Below are 20,901 nucleotides of genomic sequence, written 5' to 3'. Positions count from 1 at the left end.
TTTAAGACTTCTGAAAGCATGCTCCACGCCTTGTCTCTCAGATTTTGGAAGGCACCTCAAATTCTTAAACCTTAAAACTTTAGTTGACTGAGTGGACTTGTAGGCTATAAAGTTTTACATTGTTTTGTTTCTGAGCGCAGTTATGTAACAACAACAACAAAAATCTACATTTGTAAGTTGCACCTCCACAATAAAGATATTGCACTACAGTATTTGTATGAGGTGAATTGAAAAATACTATTTCTTTTGTTTGCCATTTTTACAATGCAAATATTTGAAAAAAAAATAAAGTGAGCACTGTCAAGTTTGTATGCTGTGTTGTAATTGAGAGATATATTTGAAAATGTAGAAGAACATCCAAAAATAAATTTCAATTGGTATTTTATTGTTTAATAGTGCACTTAAAACTGCGATTAATCGTGATTAATTTTTTTTTTAGTTAATCGTGTGAGTTAACTGCGATTAATCGACAGTCCTAATCTTCATACACCCAAATGCAAGCTCATACATTCAGGAACAAAGAGCACAGGATCTACTTACAAAATGAGGGCCTGCACTCTGAAAAGCAGTAACTCTGAAAAGGATTTAGGGGTCACAGTGGACAAACAAGTCATCGTGAGCTCCCCGGGTGATGCTGTGGCAAGGAGGATTAACTCAATCCTGGGATATATAAACAGGACAACATCAAAATATTACTTCTGCATATGGCTATGGTGAGACCATTATTGGAACCCTATGTTCAGGTCTTTCAACACTTAGAAACAATGTTGAAAAAATTGGAAAAAAGTTCAGAGAAGAGCTCCAAGAATGACTCATGGTCTGGGAAATGTGTGTTAAAGTCAAGACTAAAGGAGATTTGCTTAGTTGATCAAAAACAAGAGGCGATTTGATCATGGTCTAAGTACCCACCTGGGGACAAGATCTGATACTAGAGCAGGACTCTATCTAACAAGAGAGACTACAGCTCAGGATGTTGGTAAATGAAACAAATTATACAGTAGATGGAAGCCTCTTAGCTAGTACAGGAGTCCCTCATTAAGTGTGATCAGTTACTTCCCTGTGCCCCCTCAAATCTACAAAGTGTGCCAAGAGTAACTTCCTTCCCAAGAGGGTAATGGAGGGTGAACTAATTCCAGCGAAGTGAAAGCACAATTGGTGTCCTTTGCTGTGACAGCACTGCCCCCTGCTGGAAATAAGGTATAATTTTTTAACAAGCAAGGATAACTCACCATTGGAAGAAGAAAAGGAGTACTTGTGGCACCTTAGAGACTAACCAATTTATTTGGGCATAAGCTTTCGTGAGCTACAGCACAAGTGAGCTGTAGCTCACGAAAGCTTATGCCCAAATAAATTGGTTAGTCTCTAAGGTGCCACAAGTACTCCCTTTCTTTTTGCGAATACAGACTAACACGGCTGTTACTCAAACTCACCACTGGAAGAGTTTGTCATGGTGGATTCTCCGTCACTGGCAATTTTAAAAATCAAGATTGGATGTTTTTTAAAGATCTGCTCTAGTTCAAAAGAAATTGTTCTGGGGAGGTCCTGTGGCCTGTTTTATACAAAAGATGATCACAAGGGTCCCTTCTGACCTTGGAATCTAGACAGTGCATTTCCCCCACCCGTGTTACATATAAGCACTGAGCTTTGTGTATGATGCAAACAAACAAAGCAAAACAAGCATTAAATAAGCTATAATGCAGCACAGTCCCCAGGCAAGAAGTGAACAAAGGATTTTGGATGAGATAAGAGGAGCTCATTCTGGCATCCTCTAGCTTGCACAGTAGCTTCCATGCAAAGGTTGAGAAATGTACCCCATACACTCTGGCTTTACTACAGCAGGGCCTTGTGCAATCTCTGAGCTGCCAAATCAGACACACTGTTTAGAAAAGAAAATAACCCCTGCCCTGCTTCCCCCCGCCTCCCCTCCCCTCCAACCCGGACTCTCCCATTGCCAAAAAAAGTTGGGGAGAGGCTGTGCAGACAGGATAGTGAAGCAGTTTGGTCTGGAATGACTGCATCTGAAATGTATCAAGTGTATTGACTTGCCAAATATAAAGGCAAATGTCAAAATGTTCTGTGTGTACCATGAAATGGGTAATAGGTTTCCCCTAAGAAACTGATTAACTTTATCTGGCTTTACCACTGACAGGCATTTATTAAATGGATGAGCCTATTACTGTTGTTCCTCTGAATAAACTGCACGTGGGTCTTGGGAAGCTGGTAGCCCACGTAATGTCTCAGTAACACACAGTGGCTGACTGACATGTCATCTTTGGAAGTTAAGATTGACCAAGGAAAGTCTGGCCACAATTTGCTAAAAATGGTATTTTCTGCATTGAGACATAGTAAAGTAAGCTCAAAAAGTCTGAGTCTCCTCTTTTGGCTGACTCTGCGGTATATGGGATGTGATGGAATTCGAGAGTTAGATTCTCTTATCAAACAAAACTGAACCTATAAAGCAGTATGGCCTCCCTCCTTAAACTAAACAGCAGAATATCCTCATGCTCTATGGGAGGAGAGAGAAATGGACAGAATATAACAAACTGAACTTATCTTAATTCAGTCTTTTGAAAGGAGTAAATACCTTAGTGGGTCAGTTTACACCACAATTAAACAGCCCCTTAGCCCAAGTCCCACAAGCGCAAGTCAGCTGGCACTGGCCAGCTATAGGTGTCCAATTGGAGTGTAGGCAAACCCCTGAAACACAGACACCCCCGCCCCCCTCACAGAAAAAGACTGCAACTAGTTAGTTAAGAGAAGAAAATAAGAGGAGCTAAGATACAGGTATAAAAAAGTGAGTGGCATAGAGAAAGTAAGTGAGGGTTTTCTAATTCACTCTTAACAAAGAGCACGGGGACCATGGGAGTAAAAGGAATGTCTTACCTGGGGAGAATGACCATTGTTTCTACTTCCCTCACTGGTAAGTTGATTTAAGCTTTCACACATTCTCCAGGTCTTTTCCCCCTTCTGCAGTGACAGCTGGGCCCTCTGATGGTTTCTCGAGACAAAGGGGAGCTCCCACCTTTGGCCCAAGCTAATGAAGCAGGCGTGTGATCTGGCCCTAAACTTCCTCTGCTTTTCTTTCCTCAGGCTACAATCTTCACTTCTCTCTGTGGATATGTCTATGCTACAAGCACTACAGAGGCACAGCTATGCTGCTGTAGTATAGATACTAAAGCCACAGAAGGGTTTTTTCCCATTGCTGTAGTAAATCCACCCCTTTGACAGGGAGTAGGAAGGTCAACAGAAGAATTCTTCCATCAACTTAGCTGCATCTGCCATGGGAATTAGGTTGACCTAACTACGTCACACAGAGCATGACATTTTTCACAGCTCTGAGCAATGTAGCTAAATTGACCTAAATGTTAGGTGTAATCCAGACCTGAGATGTCTCCAACTCTGGATCTCTACCCAGACTATACCAGTGTACTTCAGGAAAACCTGGTGCCAGGCTCCAGTTCTGGCTACTTGAAGGTTCTGTGATGATGCCCAAGTGACCCTCTCTGACTGGTTGCTGTTTAGGCCTCTTCCCAGCCTTTGACTGGAGAGATCCAAAGCTCCAGGCCTAGTTTCCTCCTTCAGCATACTACAGATTTTGCCCCATCCTTGCTGTCTCCTGCTCTGAGGTAAGGGAGCTGCCTCCATAGTGCCCATTCTCCCAACACCTCTTGGTGTGAGGCCTACAGGTCCCAGAATAACTCTGTTTTGGACCGAAGGCAAGGCAGTGTTGGACCTGGAGTCCATCTTATGGGACATATAATCAAGTCAAAGGCAGCCAATTTAAAACAAAGCACAGTTAGCAATTGGAATGCATTGCACTAGATATTAATGTCAAAATCTTAGGATTCAAAAAATTGGGAATTGTTCATGAGAACATGCAGAGTTCAGATAACCAGGATCAAAGTTAAAAAGGACAAAACACTCAGGCTTCATAGCATAAACTTACGGACAACTGCCAGGGGGAAGGCGAAACCTTCCCCCTTGTGGTTGTGGAATCATCTACAACCATCAGCTTCGGGGTTTCCTGTAACTTCCTCTGTAGCATCTGGCGCTGATCACTCCCAAACAGGACACTGGTCTGAGACACTGTCACAGTACAGGGTACTCTAGTTGCATCCTGTTTTTAAGATCATCTGCACCTTGGAAAGGGCTAGGGAACAATATTTTTAAAATGAAAACAAATTCCGAGTACAGTTCTATAGCAAGGGATGGATTCTTCAGCAAATTCAAAGCCATGGACTGCATAGGGCACTGACTAGTTTGTTTATTAATTAAGACAACTTCTCAGAGCCGAGACCTACCTAAGCTGCAAACTGCTACACAAAATAGCTGCAGCTACATACATGTTACTCTCCACATGCATTTATGGTCACAAAGGCAGGCTTTGGGCCCACCTGTAATAGGTAACATTAGAAATATTCCCGCTAGGGGCTAGAAAAGGACAATGGCATTTGCCAAACTCTACCCAACCTACAGGCAAAAAATTGAACCCAGCTTCAGGTGAAGGGCATGCTCCACCCTAGGTATAAGCCTACTCCATTAATACAGCATTTACCAAGTGGCCTCTGCCAAGTTCTACCCCAGGACAAATTGGACCATGAGAATGAAGGAGAGGGTGTTTTTTTGAAAACACTGTACATGTAGACAGGAAACTCCACACTAAAGGAAATCAACTTTTGCAAGTGTTTATTTCACTGTGACACTGGGGATGCAGCAGGCAACTGCTCACTGAGCTGCCATTCACTGCAAGAGAGAGTTTTACTCCCTACAGGTCATTACAGAATCTAGACGTGGTGTCTGCTCACCTTTCAGTACCTAAGTTACACACAGACCTACATCACTTGTACATTCATCTGTTAGGGACACAACTTTTAAGAATTTAAAAGTACAGCTGTCTACAAACAAACAAATGGAAACATCATGCAAAAATCAGAAGATGAGACTAACTGACAGATCAGGTTTGCAAGTAGATCGGCAGACAAATTCTAGTTGCCTGCCAACAGGAGGAAGAGAGGGGAGACACTGAGGCTTCTTTTCGCTCTTATGTCCTACCTTACTGTAGGAGACAATCTATGGTTACAGCTTACACTTTCAGAGTTGCAGCAAATTAAGTGTTTTCTGAAGATGCTGAGGAACTTTGAATTTTTCCTTCTGTTATGTCTGTTCTATGAGAGTGTTCACTTGCTAGATAATGACAGAAACAGACACCTTACTGTGGAAAAGGTGGGGGATGCCTGTACAGAGCTTTGATTTAAAAAAAAATAAAGCCTAATAAGCAAGACAAAGTTTCTCGCACTTGGACCAATAAAATAAAATTTAAAAAAATCACATCATGATGGAACTATTTACATTATCTAGTGAGAAACAAGTTAAGAAATTAAATGCTGTAGCCCCACATTATGAATTTCTCTTCAGCTAGTTAGATCTTGCCAACAGAAGTGGAGAGAGGGTGACCACAGGGAGAACAGGACATTAACAAGGAATCTTGGTTTTTAAAACTCAGTACTATTCTTTATCACCAACCTCACAGAAACGTGAAACTGAAACGTTTCTTTAAAGCAACATTCTACTTTTTCTTCACCACCACACATACTGGGCTGTTTTTGTAGGGTAGTTTGCAAGTGCTGGAAAGCTAGCGGTAGTGATACACTGGTTTGAGGAATAGAGAATGTTTACAGAGGAGAAAGAAACAATGCAATGATTCTGGAGATAGCTAGATGGCAGGAAAACAGAGATGAAATTGTTTGCATTGTGCCTGGGCCAGTGCCTTTTTAATTACACCAGCAGACTCTTCTGAGTCACGTTAAAACAAGCTCTTATACACAACTGCCAGGAAAGTGAGATTTACAAACTAGTAGTTTAATTTTGTAGAAGTCAGTGATAGTAGCCTTTCACTGTCTCTCTTAAGACTAAATATAATGTAATTTTAAGGCATAATTTAATATCCATTTATTCCTAAAGCAATTGAAAATGTAACAAGCAAAGATGTCAGACAATGAAAACCCAACAATAGCTAGTTTGACAAGGGTGAAAGCCATTACAATATGTACAGTGCAGAATCAGCCTTCAAACAAGGGAGTCTTGTTTTAAAAAAGCAAATGCAGACCCAGATTCTAGAAAAGCAAACATTGCAGACACAAGGAATGTTCATTAGAGTCCATTTCCCACTAGAGCTACTCTTTAAAAGGGAGGAAGAAGTGACTGTTGCCAGTATCGCCTGATTAGGATAAACTTCACTGATTAACTGCTCCAGGACACATCGAACAGCACTGTTAATGAGTTTAGTACACTGGGAGGCCACACTCTACAGAGTCCCTAGTGTTTAGTGCCTCATAGGAAAAGCCTCTAGTCCACAAAGACTACTTTATACCTATGATTAAGATTCACTAAGCAGTGTAGTACTCCGGTATCATTTTCAGGACACACCCTTAAAAGTGACAGTCCAGTGTGGATTCTAATGCACATCCCTGTGAACAAAGTGTGCTGCACATGTACACCTGCCATGCTACAGGATCTCCCTCTCCAGTGACTGCCAACATCTCACAGCCACCAGAACCTCACATAGACTATTAACATGATAAAAAACACAGCTACAGCTGCCAGTTTGGCATAGGTGGAACGCATGTTAAGATACTTTGCATCCTGACGGTACTTCTTGGACAAACTGGACAAGTTGTTGGCCTTAGAATCCAAAGCTGTTAAGGAAGAGAAAGTGGAAGCAGATTAGTTGCAGGATAAACAATAACAAGACACTCCCACATTAGTGTTCATAGATAATTGCAGCTGCTCTATTGGAGCTTCATCTGATTTATTGTGCATCCCCCGTTCCTCATGTTCTGAAGGATTCCTACATTAAACTTGTCAGTCAAGCCACAACACAATGCAATCTAAATGGTTTACCTCCCCAAACATAGAAGGGACAAGAGTAACTACAGCAGCAGGAGCTTCACCAGCACCTTCAAAACACTAGCACGCATCACTCCTGTCCTTGACACACATCACTAACATTCATCTTCACAGGACAAGAACAGCCCCAAGCCCACAAGGGGCTTTGGCTCCTCCCAAAGTAGGGTTACAAATTGCCAGATGGTTTATGATTAAGGCTGTAATTCTGTCCTGGAAGTCACAGATCCCATGACTTTCTGCGACCTCCATGCCTTCTGCAGTTGTGGGTGTGGCTGACTTCAGGGCCGCCCCATGGCCAGCTGCACCTGCTGCTGCTGGAGTGACCCGGGGCCAGCCACTTTGGCAGTCCCTGGGGCCAGTGTGGCTGGCTCTGGGGAGCTCCCAAGCAGCTGGAGCAGTGGCCCCAGGGGTGCCCGGAGGACATCTGGAGAGTAGTCCCCAGGAGCAGCGGCCGGGGGGGCAGCCAAACCCCAGCACTTGAGCAGGGCCCGTCCCCAGCAGGGGCCCCCAAAGCAGCAGTGTCCCAGAAGTAGAGATTTAGTCAGGGGTATTTTTGGTAAAAGACAGGTCATGGGTGCCTGTGACCTGTCCATGACTTTTACCAAAAATATCCCATAATACATCTTAGCCGTATTTATGGTGTAGATCAGACAAATGAAAATGCACTTTGAGCCAGACATATATACTATAAGGCCATCTTGATTCAGGAGGCCCTCTTTGCTACCCAGTCTCAGAATCCTTCCCTCAGCCATCTCCTGCCTGATAGCCTCAGAGAGAGGAAAGAGTTTCAAAAGCTGAACTCCATGTACCTGAGAGCGCCTCTCCTCGCTGTAAGACTTCTTCAATGTTGGCCACCATGATTCTCTGCACATCCTGTAACTCTGTATTGATGGAGCCTAGGTTCCTTCTTGCCCGGCTGTCGATGTAGAGTTTTTTGGTTTTCTGGATGTAAGTGTCTGGAACAAAAGGTAGTTGTCAACATGAAAAACTTTTCTCCCAGCACTTCCTGCCTGCCATGCCAAGAACACCTGTCGAGCCAGCTTCTACCTCCTTCCCTCCACAACTGCAACCACCACCACACCCCTTACCCCGCTCTGAGTAGATTCCAACCACCCAACCTCAGGGCAGCATACCCCAAGGACAATTTAACAACCCCTTCCTCCCCTGACAGGCACAAGGAGCACTGATGACTTGTTTTAGAGCATGTTGCATCCTGCATGCCTACACCAGGGACAAAGCACTTGACAGGATGGGTGCCCTTTGGACTTAGAAAAACAGGCCACCCAGAAGAGGACATGTACATATAAAGCCAATTAGCTCAGAGGTTTCCTCAATGCTTAATGAATGGTGGCTCCACCATGCTTCACACCCACTTCCCACACCTCTCCAATGCTGCCAGAAAAGTACAGCTGAGGGCTGTTTTGGAAGTGACCTCAAGTGAGAGGAAGTTTGTGTTAAAGGGTGGGAAGCAAGCCAGCAATCAGGGGACAATCACTGCCTAGAGTAACAATATGGCTGCCTACGGAGCATGAGCATCCAGTGCTGTCTACCTTTTTCTGGGCTACCCCAGTGGCAGAACATTGCAGAGAGAGTGAGCAAGGTGCACACAAGTGCTAACAAGAAAAAAAACAAGACTTAAAAGCAGAAAGTTGGATTGTAGGAAATTTGTCATTTCCCCTACCATTTCTCCATTCACGTACCTGGCATTTCTGGCCTCATAGAGAACACCAGATTTCTCCACTGTCAGTGGTAAGTTCCACGGCCTGAGCTAGGAGAGACTAATGTGGCCAAACAAACAGGATGTTTATTAATTATTCTCAAGGGGAAGGACCTCACCGAACTCAATGAAGGAATAAGGCCTGGAGACCGTCGGCACCTTCTTTCCATGCTGTTCATCGAACTCGGAATACAAATCCTCCAGATATGCAAAGGCCAGCTTCTTGGGGAAGGTGGCCTCACACAACACCAGGTAACACACCCCTTTCTCAATAACATAGCTAGAAGAGAACAAACGGGACAAATTTTAACCCTGCCCCTGTAAGACACCACTTTTCCCTTTCCCATCTTTCTTCCTCTATGGTGGAGTGCCCCAGCCTTTGGGTTTATTATTATACTACACACAAAAGCATACCAGGTATCGCACAGCACAGGTGGTTTCATACGTGTGTCTCCAATATTCAGATACCTTGTCACTGCACTAAGCCTTTCCTTTCCTCTGCAAGTACCATAATCTCCACCTTCTCATCCTCCTAGGAGACCTTTATATGAGACATCATATTGGATGACTGGCTGGAACGCAGAATCCTAGGGCCTGACCCTGCAAGGTGATGAGAGCAGGCAATGCCTGGCAGGTTGGAGCCCTTAATGAGGAGTGGGGAATGACTCTTTTCAGCAAGCTCATCTTACCAGGACATAGTAAAGCATTTTTATTTGGACTTTGTAGCCATGAAGGCAGCTGAGTTGGCACAAACCAGCATACTACAGTCTAGTCCTAGCATTCCCTGCTAAAATGAACTATTTGTTTGGGGTGAATATTGTAGTCTAAGTTTCAGGTTCTCAGGGCATTGCTCAGGACAGAGTTACTCTACTGCAAATACCATGACTGAATTTCCACAGATTTACACGTTAGGCTTCATTTTAAATCTTTCTGAATGCCTTAGTTTCTCTTTTCTTTTCCCTAATTACAGTGTTATTGAGGCCTCAGATCCTGGTTTCAATCCCTGCCAAAGGCTTTTAACTTCATTTTAACAAAGTTTTGCCTGGGAATTTTCTTAGTGTTTCTGGTTGTTGTTTTAAAAAGTCCTGACATTGGACTGAGCAGAATAAGGGACATTCCCCTCTTCCTGCTGACATTCTGTCATCTGAAGGAGGCAGGCCCCACACTCCCATGCCCTTTCTGGCAACAAAATGGCAGATTAAATTCAACATTGACAAGTGCAAAGTAATGCACATTGGAAAAAATAATCCCAAATGGTGGGTTCTAAATTAGCTATTATCACTCAAGGAGGATCTTGGCATCACCCTGGACTTCTGCTCAATGTGCAGCCGTGGTAAAAAAGCCTTACAGTATGTTAAGAACTATTAGGAAAGGGAAAGAAAATAAATCAGATAATATCATAATCCCACTATATAAATCGACAGTAAATCCACACCTTGAATACTGTGTCCAGTTCTGGTCACCCTATCTCAAAGAGGATGTAGTGGAACTGGAAAAGGTACAGAGAAGGGCAACAAAGATGATCAAGGGTAAGGAATGGCTTCCGTATGAAGACAGACTAAAAAGATTAGAAAAGAGACGACTAAGGGGGGGGGATATGATAGAGGTCTATAAAATGAACAGCATGGAGAAAGTGAGCACAGAAGTGTTATTTAGCCTTTCCCATAATATAAAAACCAAGGCTCAGGTGATGAAGTTAACAGGGAGCAGGTTTAATATAAACAAGAGAAAGTACTTTTTCACATAATGCACAACTGACCTCGGAACTCATTGACACAGGGTATTGTGATGGCCAAAAGTTCAAAAAAAGAACTGGATAATTTAATCAAGGATAGGTTCATCAATGGCTATTAGCCAAAACAGTCAGGAAGGCAACCGCATACACAGGGCAACCCTAAACTCTCACTACAAAAAGCCAGGAGTGAAAGATGGAGTGGATCACTCCATAATTGCCCTGTTCTGTATAATCCCCCTCAAGCTTTAGTACAGGCCACTGTCGGAGCCAAGATACTGACCAAGTTGCACCATAGTCTGACCCAGTAGGGCAGCTCCGTAATGTATGGGAGAGAGGATATGATGTACAGTGAACAGGAGCATGCATCTTCTCCTGAAGGTCAGCAGGAAAGGGGGGAATAGGGAGAGAGACTATTGTGGCACCTCCTACAGAGATTCAGAAGTGCACAGGAATGGGTCGCCAACTGCACCAATCCCCTGGCAATCAGACAGATAGGTGGTCAGCCCCGCACAGCCTGAGGAGACTAGTTGGGGCACCCCAAACTCCACCCTGGGTGAGTCTTAGGCATAGGACTCCATTTTGCATACACAAAGCCTCACAGAGGCAAGCTGAGAAACAGAAATGCTGCTTGTCCATGGGCTGCTGGGACTTCAGGTTTTGTTATCTGACAAGAAAGGGCGATTGTGCCAATAATTTTCACACTCATTCACATGTGGGTTAAGATGAAATATAGTAGCTGGTGTGACTGCTTACTGGCACTTTGCTGCATTCCACTTGTTTTGTTTTTGACTCATGAGCCAGGGTTTAAAACCCCCCCCCACCACACACACCCCTTTTTTAGTGTCCAACTATCATTTGTTCTTGTAAGTTTCGTTTTGTCCTTACTTTAGTGTCAGTTTGAGTTCCCATGCTAGTAAGGAGAATATGTATTTTATTTCTAATTCAAGTACAAATCTGATTGGATAAAGTCCACTGGATTTTTAGATTTAGATCTGAACATACAGACTAGCACTTATCTACCCCTCCACTAAACAGTGCTGCTTGCTGTTGTTTATGTCTATTACCATGTTTGTTCCCCTTCCAGCCAGTAGTACAGCATACCAGAGAGGCCTGAAAAGCACCTACACTGGATGCGGATATGATTAAATAGCCCAAGTCATGGCATGCAACAGAGCACACGTGTGTGTTTGGGGGCTTGTTTTAATTTAAATAACTGTGGAAAACTCGTATTGTAGCACCACAGTGATACAAGACAATGAGGACATATTCCCATCAATAACAATATAACCTCTAAGGCAGGTTGCCTAGGGCAGGGAAGGGCAAACTTTTTGGCCTGAGGGCCACATCGGGGTTCCAAAACTGTATGGAGGTCCGGGTAGGGAAGGCTGTGCCCCCCCCCCAAACCCTAACCCTATCTGCCCCCCTCCCACTTCCCGCCCCTCTCAGAACTCCCGACCCATCCAACCCCTGCTACTCCTTGTCACCTGACCACCCCCTCCCGGGACCCCCTGCCCCTAACTGCCCCCCCCGGACTCCACCCCCTATCCAGCCCCCCCAGTCCCTGACTGCCCCAATCTCTATCCACACCCTCGCCCCCTGACAGGACCCCGGGGACCCCACCCCCTATCCAACCCCATACCTAAAGCCCCTTTCAGAATGTGGCCCTGCAAACATGGGCAGAGGACTCAGGAGGAGCAGGGGCAGCGGCACAGCCAGAGAGAAGCAGTGGTTTCACCCTTCAAAACACCGCTTCTCTCTGGCCGACTGCGCGGCTCTCCAGTGCTCCTCCTGAGTCCTCCGCCCGCGTTCACCATGCTCCCACCACCCACAACGCCCCCCCTGAGGCTGCAGGTGAGCCTCCCTCCCATGCCCCTGCAGAGCAGCCCCCTCCCGCGCTGGCGACACGGCAAACTGAGGTTGCGGGGGAGGAGGGACAGCAGGGGAGGGGCTGGAGGCTAGCCTCCCCGGCCGGGAGCTCAAGGGTCAGGCAGTATGGTCCCGCGGGCCATAATTTGCCCACCTCTGGCTGAGGGGTTCAAAACTTTCATCAGGCATAAGCACTATTGTGGATTTATTGGCATTAAATGTAACTTGTAAGTCACCCTTCCTTTTCTCTTTACTTAACACCTATATGTAGTGATTTAGCAGACTTAATTTTTACATTGCCATAATGGGCCAATTCTTTTTTCAATCACTAGGCCACTGTGTGGAATCAAAGTTTTGAAACCATACAATAGCCTGGTAAATCTGGTATCCATATGTTCAACAGCAGCTTCAAGCATAAAGATCTGATTTTTCCTCAGCTTAGCCTCTAGAGAGCCAGAAATGTTTAAATCCTTCAAATTTGCCACATTCAAGAATTAGTTTTTAGACACAGCGGCCAGGATTATCTGTTTTTGTTCCAGTCCCAACATGGCACTTACTAGCTTTAGTAAAAAGCCTCAAACAATGGGCATTGCCTTGAACACTAAGAGTGTAGTCACCACTGTCCACCATGAAATAAAATATACTCACAGATTAGCTTCTTGATTTCCCTAAGAAAGCCCCTAACTTGTTCTACATCAGTCCATGACCCAGTTTCTACATTATGTTCCAAAACAGTGCTAGCTAAGCGATCGTTTCTGATCCTTGTCTTCAGTGTTCTGGCCTGACTTTGAACCCAACACATATACTGGATCCCTCCCGGCATAGCTCACAGTTACCTCAAACCATTATCAAGAGTTTGAGCAATCCATAATCTTTCAGGATTTGAAGAGTAAAATGAGAAAACATATTTCAAAACAAAACCTTTTAAGATAGGGATAATCTCCTATGAGAGATATAACAGCAAGCTAAAGGTAAGTACAAGAAGAGTACAATATCTTCTCTAACACGGTCTCCTGCCATATGCACAGCCGCACCATCACACTTTAGGCCAGCCGGATTTGATCTGAGCTCTCCTGCCTTGATCTCTATGTTTCCCAGAGCTGTTTTTACTCCCTTTGTGATATTAACTGTTTCAGATTCCAAGTTTTCTATATCGGCAGAGAAAGCACACAGATTTCCAATGCCGCATAGCATTGACAGCCCAGATTAACCGTAATATCAATTTTCTCACATAACTGCTTGATTTCTCAACTTTAACACCGCATTAACACTTTTTTGTCATAAAATTTAACACAGTATAAAATCATGTAATTATGCATTTTTGCAATGTACGTATGTAAGGGGACAGATACACAGTTGGCCACCTTTAACTTTTTGCATTCTTGATTTCTGAATGTTTATCTGTGCAATCTTAATTAATATACTTTTGGAATTTAATTTCTTATATTTATTTTAAGAAAGAGAAAAAAAACCACTTCTTTAGGCGGCACCAGCTAGCAAAGGCCAATGGTTGCCTTTTAATGGAACTAGTAATCTGTGCACTTAAAGACTTATGACACTAAAATCAGCCAAAGGTCAGCTAGTAACTAATTTCACAAAAGACTACATAGGCACTTATCACCTGCATAAGTATCAGTGTGTGTACTCACATGCCACGATAACTGAGTTGGTTGTGAGGCTTTTGGACTTTAATCTCCAACATTAAAATGACCGAAGAAAATTCTTCAAACCTGGTTTTGGGTCTCAGCGAGAGCCAAATTTTCTTCAAACTTTGTCAGTTTCAAGGCTATTCATATTAACACCTCAGCACATTTGGAGAAGTGCACGTTTCATTAGTCATGCACATATCTTTGCTCCACAACGACAGCTGTCATTGCATTTTTTACTCTGCACTATGTTATTTTAAAGGAGTTAGAACTTCAGTTAATGAAGAACATTTTTCCCTTGACCAAGCTAATGCACTAGCCACTAAATAAGCTTATTTTAGGCCAAATCTCAAACACCATTTTTTTCCATGCAGCATTATCAAAAGTTTCATTAGAATTTTTGTTTAAAACAAAAACTGATTTTCTTTTTCATCTGTGACTTTATGTCTCATCCTAAAAATGGCACCAGCAGCAATCTGCATCCCTTAACAGCTGGCTGAAGAACAGCTTCAATGCTGACAGGGCAAAGTCCACCTTCCCTGCCTACTCACCCACAACACTTCCAACACCCCTCAACTGCTTCTCTAAGATCTCCCATAGAAATACTGAGCTTGGCTGAATTTTCTTAGCTTAACAGCTCTGATGAGATCAAAGCCACTGCAAGGTGGTTGTAATTCATAAATAATTGTGACCAAAAAAATGGATAGCCTTTTTTGATAGTTATAAGTCTGCTAAGCAAAGAAAGTCATAGACACTACATAGCAAGAGCTTTACTATGATTTAGATATAATCTTCCCCAGGCATCTCAGTGGAAGTCAGAATGATGTTTGGATAATACTGTGGTATGGAAACAAATGACTGACAGATTGATTGCAAACTGGGAAGAGGTATCAAGTAGCATCTTTAGAAACAGAAATTATCAACACAGGAATTGCCTGACTGGATCAAATCAGTGGGCTACCTAGTCCAGCATCCTATTGCCAACAATGGCCAGCACCAGACTGCTTTAGAGAAAAGTGGAAAAAATGTGAAAAAACCTGCAGTAAGTGATTATGTGTTAACCCATCTTGAGGAAAGCTGCCTCCTAAGCCCCAAACATTAGAGACTGGCTTTGTGCCACGAGGGTGCTTCCAAACAAGGGTTTTTAACTTGAGATCTTTTTACCTGTACTTTTTTTTAAATCTTGCTACCATCTTGTCCTCAATGAGACCCTGTGGCAATTAATTGCATTGAAAACCATTTCCTTTATCAGTTTGGACTTTGCCACCTTTTCGTTTACTTGGATGTTCCCTTGTTTTTGTGTTATGAGAGAAGGTGATTAGAGGTGCCTCTACCTACTCTATAACTTTCATCATTTTGTATACTTTTATGTCCCCTCTTATTAATCTCCTCTCTAAAGATAGCAAGTCAAATGTTTTCAATCTTTAGTATAGAACCTAGGAGATGCAGGAGTTAAAATTATTCCCTCCAACCTGCATAGCTTTGAATGTGTCAACATTTCACTTCAACTGCCACTATGCTGCCTAGCTTGGTTAGGTCCCTCTGAAGTACATCAGTCTTCTCAGGTCTTGCCTAACCTACATGATGTTGTGTTGCCTGCAGATTTTCCCAGCTCGCTGCTTACCCTGAGCAAGTCTGCTAGAACTGTGTTGTACATTAGTAAGATTTGAAGATGACCCTAACTTAGAAAGGTTTACAATGAAAGCAAAGGGCAAACATTATGGAAGGTTTTAGAGAGAGACAGTGAACTCAAATGGATGAGCTAAATGCAGCTATGACACTTCGGGATACTAATACTAGACAAAAGTGTATAAAACATGGACAATGCTTGCTGGAGAGCAGAAATGCTGAGGAGATTCAGGGAAATAATGGACAACAAGTTAGATGAGTTTGCAGTGCAAGGATGATACATGAAAGGATATGCCATAGTGGAATGGAGAGAGAAGAGAACCTTGTGTAGGAAGAATCAACTTTGGTAATGCTAACCTAAGTATAGATGGAACACCTCACTATTAAAAAAATATATTGATAAACCTCAGCGAATCCAAAGGACAACAGATGCTAGAATGATTAGTGGGCACAACCTGTAGACAAAACTTAAAGGGAGCCAAATATATGCAGTCTACAGAAAAGAGAGTGGGGGAAAACAAGAACTGGATAGGAATGCACGAAGTCTAACAATGCTAGAAAAGAAAAGAAATTTTAAAATGATTGAAAGCATATAAAAGGAAACACTCTCTCTGAGCACAGGTTTCCCGTGGGCTGGTGGGATAGTTTACTGACTCTTACTCTTCTCCAATGGCCCAATTTCTAATATACCTCCAACATCTCCTGGAAGTACTTTTCAGTTTTCTATAAACGTAGGTTGGGTTGCCTACATTGTCCACCTTAATCTCGACAGCATGTTATACTTACTGGAAAGCCATGGATCCTGCTTCTAGGGTGCATCTGGTAGGCGACTGTTCATTCAACTTCCGGAAAAGCTGTTTAGCTTGGCTCTGGTATTGCTGGAGGTCCCGACCTGACTGAGAAGGGAAAAAAGTCTATTAGACATGGTTCTACCATATGGCAGAATGAACTGCAAACAATATAACAACCTCTTACAGGGAGGCCCTTTTCCCACAAGGAAACTAACATGATATCCATAGCTAACCTCAAACAGTTTTACCAGAATTGGATCTGAAGTCAATGGACACAGCCAAACTAAGTGGTAGGTGCTGGTAAATCTCAGGAATCTACCTCTGATGAATATCTCAGTCACCATTTAGGAGGTCCCCTAGGGAGTTTTGTTTTGTTTTTTGTAGCATCTCTTGGTCTTGGTCCAGAGAAGGTGCTTCAGTCTCTCTGCCCTGAGGGAGAGGGGAAGAGTTCGTGATTCACAGGGTATGTCTATACTGCAGTATCAGCCCCAGGTTTGAACTCAGGCTTAAGCCTACCCCACCCCCATCTATCTACACACAAATTTTGCTAACTCAGAACTTGGACCCTGGGTCCCAGTACCCCACAGGGGTGAGGGTGCAAGTCTGAGTCAAACTGGAACATAGGGTTCAAGCCCTGTTACTTTGTAATGTAGACACAGCCCTGCTGGACTCATGCTCTGCCAAAAATGTCTTACAATTCCACAGGCCAGCTATCTTTGTCCTCTGGACAGTCAAGGTTTCCCACGTGGCACCATGAACAAAGTGGACACATTTTGGGAGGGTGCTAAGAAGTCCGGGATAAGGGTGGTTGGACTCAGACCGGCATAATTTAGTGGATGCTGGAGCCCCAAGATGGGACCCAAGGTTCAACAATTCCTAGAGTTACAGGAATGAGTATAAATGGTCAAGCCACAATTAACAAATCCTGGGTCTGTTAACTTGAGTTCTACTAACCTGGGCTTACATTGCACTGAAGACATACTGACAGGATCTCTCTCTCCAGAAGTAATACTTGCACACTTTTGAGGGAGCAAGCTAAGTGAGAATCTCACTGACGGGTGGGTCTTGGTTTCTTACACAGTTTTGATCTACTTTGGGATTTGAGTGCTAGAAGGATCTCTAGGAACTTCATTGATACTGGGGGAACTCATGGTCTCTCTCTCTCTCTCTCAGAGTCTAGATGCCGGGGGAAGGCAGGGTGCCTAGATCTTGGTGCCAAATCTAGCCGCCGCCTTTCTTAAGGGCTACAAGGCTTGGTCTACACTTAAAAGTTAGTCTACATACCTATATCAGGCAGGGGTGTGAAAAAACCACCGCCTCCCGACATTGCTATGCTGAACTAACCCCCAGGGCAGATGCAACTATGTTGATGGAAGAATGCTTCTGTTACGTAAATCGTTTGGGGAGGTGGCACCCCTACCCAACAAAAAAGACGCTTTAATTGATGTGGGCTGTGTCTGCTGTAGCCTATAAAATAGGTTAAATAAAAGTTAGATTTAGGTTTAAGTTAGTCTAAGTGTAGACAAGTATGGAAAATTAAACCTGGTAGTGTAAAAAAAGCTAAAAATAAATTGGAAAAAAAAGTAAAATAAAAAACTGAAGGTAGCAAACACAAGACCCAAAGTTATGTTGTGGCTATGTTTTGGTTATAAATTGTTTTAGCAGGATTTTTAATAAACCATTTTAAAATTTAAAAAACACTTATTAAAATGATCACATTAATATAGGAGTGGCCAACCTGTGGCTCCAGAGCCACATGCGGCTCTTCAGAAGTTAATATGTATAGGCACCGACTCCAAGGCTAGAGCTAGAGGCTCCAACTTTCCAAGATGCTGGGGGGTGCTCCCTGCTCAACCCCTGGCTCTGCCACAGGCCCTGCCCCCACTCCATACCTTCCCACCCCTCCCTGAGCCTGCCATGCCCTTGCTCCCCCCGCCCCAGAAAATACTAGATGCATCCAATGAAGTGAGCTTTAGCCCACGAAAGCTTATGCCCTAATAAATGTGTTAGTCTCTAAGGTGCCACAAGTACTCCTTGTTCTTTTTGCTGATACTGACTAACAGGGCTACCATTCTGAAACTGATGCAAGTGTTAATTTAAATAATGCATAATGTAAAAAGCCAATAAAAAGGTGGCAAAAATGTAAATCAGGTTACAGGTAGGTTTAATGTTAATGAGTATTATAATTGGTTATAACAGAAGTAGCCTTGCTGAATTGGAAAAGAGCTCCAACTAACATTAAAAAGGTACCGTTAGGTTCCAGAATTATAAGGCTGTACTTTGCTCTGTTGTCAGTGGACTAATCACCCACTAACACACTATTTAATCTATTGCTATTTCAAGTCTCTCTCTTGGTGCCAGGGAGTGGGCGAGTCTAGTCTCCAATGGGGTCACAGTGCAAGAAGAACAGTGCCAAATGTCATCAACCTTGCATGAAACTCACATTTCCCAGCACAGTCAAACACTACCACAGCCTTCTGAGGGCACACGTCCAACCCACCTAGGGTCTGCTTTGTAAGCTTCCACACAGCCTCTGTGTCCCCACTGGGATGGATCTCAGTCTGAGGTGGCCTCTGGGCCAGGAAGGGGGAGTGTGCATCTGGGGGAGGGTTCTGGCTTGGGAAGGGGGGCCCTCTGAACAGGGACAGGAGGGATCTGGGGAGGATCTCGGGGCCAGGATGGGGTGCTTGGGGGGATCTCTGGGCCGAGAGAGGGGAGAGCAGGAGGAATCTAGGGGGCTCTGGGCCAGGAGAGAGGGGATTGGTGGGGGAGTGTCTCAGGAGCGAGGGGACTCTGGGTAGGGAGAGGGAGAATCTAGTGGGTCTCGGGGGAAATCTAGGATGTTCTGGGGCGGGGGGTGTCTCGGTCTCTCACCTGCTCATCCTCCTGCATGGAGGCGGCCAGGGGGAGCCCATCCGCCACCCGCGCGATCATAGTCAGCAGCACCATGTTTGCGCCGCTCCAACGCGGGAGCCGCCGCTACCCGGCCCCACACCCGCCCCACCTGCTGCCACCCTCTGACTGGCCTCTACTACTGAGGTGGCCGGAAACACCCAGCGCAGCATCCGGGCCACGCCACTGGAACTGCCGGGTTACTTCCGGTCCGCTGCCGAACTCCATCCGACTTCCATCCACTTCCGGTGGGAGCGGCCCGAGGAAGGGGGTGACCCGTGGGCCGAGAAGGGAGCGACTCGAGGGGCTCAAAGCCGGGAGATCCGGGCGGGGCGGATGTTGGGCCGCGCTCCACTCAGGAGCGGAGTAGGGCGAGGCGATAAATGAGGCTAGGGCCGGGGAGGTCGGGCTTCCCAAGGCAGCTCGGCCCCGGGTGGCCCCCACTGCCCACCCCGCACCGGTGCCTGCTCCCGCTCCCCCGGGAGGTCTTCACCCGAAGGATACGTGGGCTAGGCCCCCCCGCCCCGAGCAGGCCCGACTCCCGCGTGGGAGGCCGGGCCAGCGGTGGACAGCCCTGACCCCGTTGCCCATCCCACTGAAGAAGGAGCTGAGGCTTCCCGCTGCTGCCCTGCGCTTTACTGCCTGTTTTTGCAGAGCCATCCCATGTGGGGCTGACGAGTTTGTTGTCATGGCCTCTCAAAGCCTGGTCTAGAAATGCTGTAAGTTCGGCACAAAACACGATGTCTGGTGATTCCGTGGGCAGCCAAGGGTTCCCTTGCATTTTGTTCACATCTCCCTGTAGTTACTGCATTGTATGTATGATGTATGTGCTGTGAATACCCAGGTAAATAACATCCTCTTTTTACACTGAATTTGTGTGGTCACTCGTTCTCAGGTGTCTAACTCGGCAAATCTTACCGTTAACTCCCCCTTCACTTTGGTTTCCAGAGTGAATGGCTATAGACTAGAGTAATTCTTGACTTATCTAGTACTTAGTTATAGTTGATGTGCTAGGTTAAAAGCTGGGGCACAGTAGTTCTTGGAGTTAGTTGCCTCCCTTAGATGGCATTTTAATATCTCGGAAGATAATGACAAATTAATAATTAATAGACTTTTAAGGGCAAATGGGACCAAAATGATCATTAGAATGGCCCTACAGGGTCAGATTAAAGGCATGTCTACACTATGAAATTAGGTCCATTTTATAGAAGTCGATCTTTAGTAACCAATTTTATACTGTCGATCATGTGTGTCCCCACTAAGCACATTAGGTCGGTGGAGTGTGTCCTCAATACTGTGGCTAGTATTGACTCATGGAGTGGTGCACTGTGGGTAGCTATCCTACAGTACCCACTGCCCATTAGAATTCTGCGTTAAGCTCCCAATGCCTGATGGGGCAAAAACATTGTTACAGGTGATTTTGGGCATGTGTCTTCAGTCTCTCCTCCCTCCTTTAAAGCAATGGCAAACAATCGTTTCATGCCTTTTTTCCTGGGTTATCCATGCAGACACCATAGCATGGCAAGCATGGAGCCCGCTCAGCTGCAGTGCTTTTGTGAGCATTGTAAATGCCTCACGCATTATCCTGCGGTATGTGCAGAGCCTAGCTAGGAACCACCCGCATGAGGAAGATTGTGAGGCGAACATGGACACAGACATTCCTGAAAACACGGGCTGTGGCAATTGGGATATCATGGTGTCAATGAGGCACGTTTATAC

At 44.6% G+C, this 20,901-nt stretch overlaps 1 protein-coding gene across 1 annotated transcript; it reads right to left on the bottom strand.

Moving 5' to 3' along the window:
- Positions 1-4,669: 4,669 nt before the first annotated feature.
- Positions 4,670-19,344, bottom strand: SEC22B (SEC22 homolog B, vesicle trafficking protein). The gene is made up of 5 exons (XM_084637545.1): positions 19,165-19,344; positions 16,286-16,395; positions 8,743-8,903; positions 7,716-7,862; positions 4,670-6,695 (listed from the first exon to the last, which is right to left on the bottom strand). The coding sequence occupies exons 1-5, from the start codon at positions 19,237-19,239 to the stop codon at positions 6,541-6,543; spliced, it is 648 nt and encodes a 215-aa protein (XP_084493671.1). The 5' UTR covers positions 19,240-19,344; the 3' UTR covers positions 4,670-6,540.
- Positions 19,345-20,901: the final 1,557 nt, after the last annotated feature.

The sequence above is a fragment of the Lepidochelys olivacea genome, assembly GCF_965140295.1.
Source record: "Lepidochelys olivacea isolate rLepOli2 genome assembly, chromosome: 8".
NCBI lineage: Eukaryota > Metazoa > Chordata > Testudines > Cheloniidae > Lepidochelys > Lepidochelys olivacea.
The sequence above is the reverse complement of the archived record's forward strand: the minus strand, read 5'-3'. Positions and strand labels throughout refer to the sequence as shown.

What these genes read in the sequence shown, in the direction of transcription:
- SEC22B (XM_084637545.1), bottom strand. Translation starts at nt 19,239, where the DNA reads ATGGTGCTGCTGACTATGATCGCGCGGGTGGCGGATGGGCTCCCCCTG. An exon ending in TTATTCCTTCATTGAGTTCG is followed by an intron (nt 7,863 to 8,742) that starts GTGAGGTCCTTC and finishes CTTTTGTTCCAG; the next exon opens with ACACTTACATCCAGAAAACC. An exon ending in GCGAGGAGAGGCGCTCTCAG is followed by an intron (nt 6,696 to 7,715) that starts GTACATGGAGTT and finishes CTTCCTTAACAG; the next exon opens with CTTTGGATTCTAAGGCCAAC.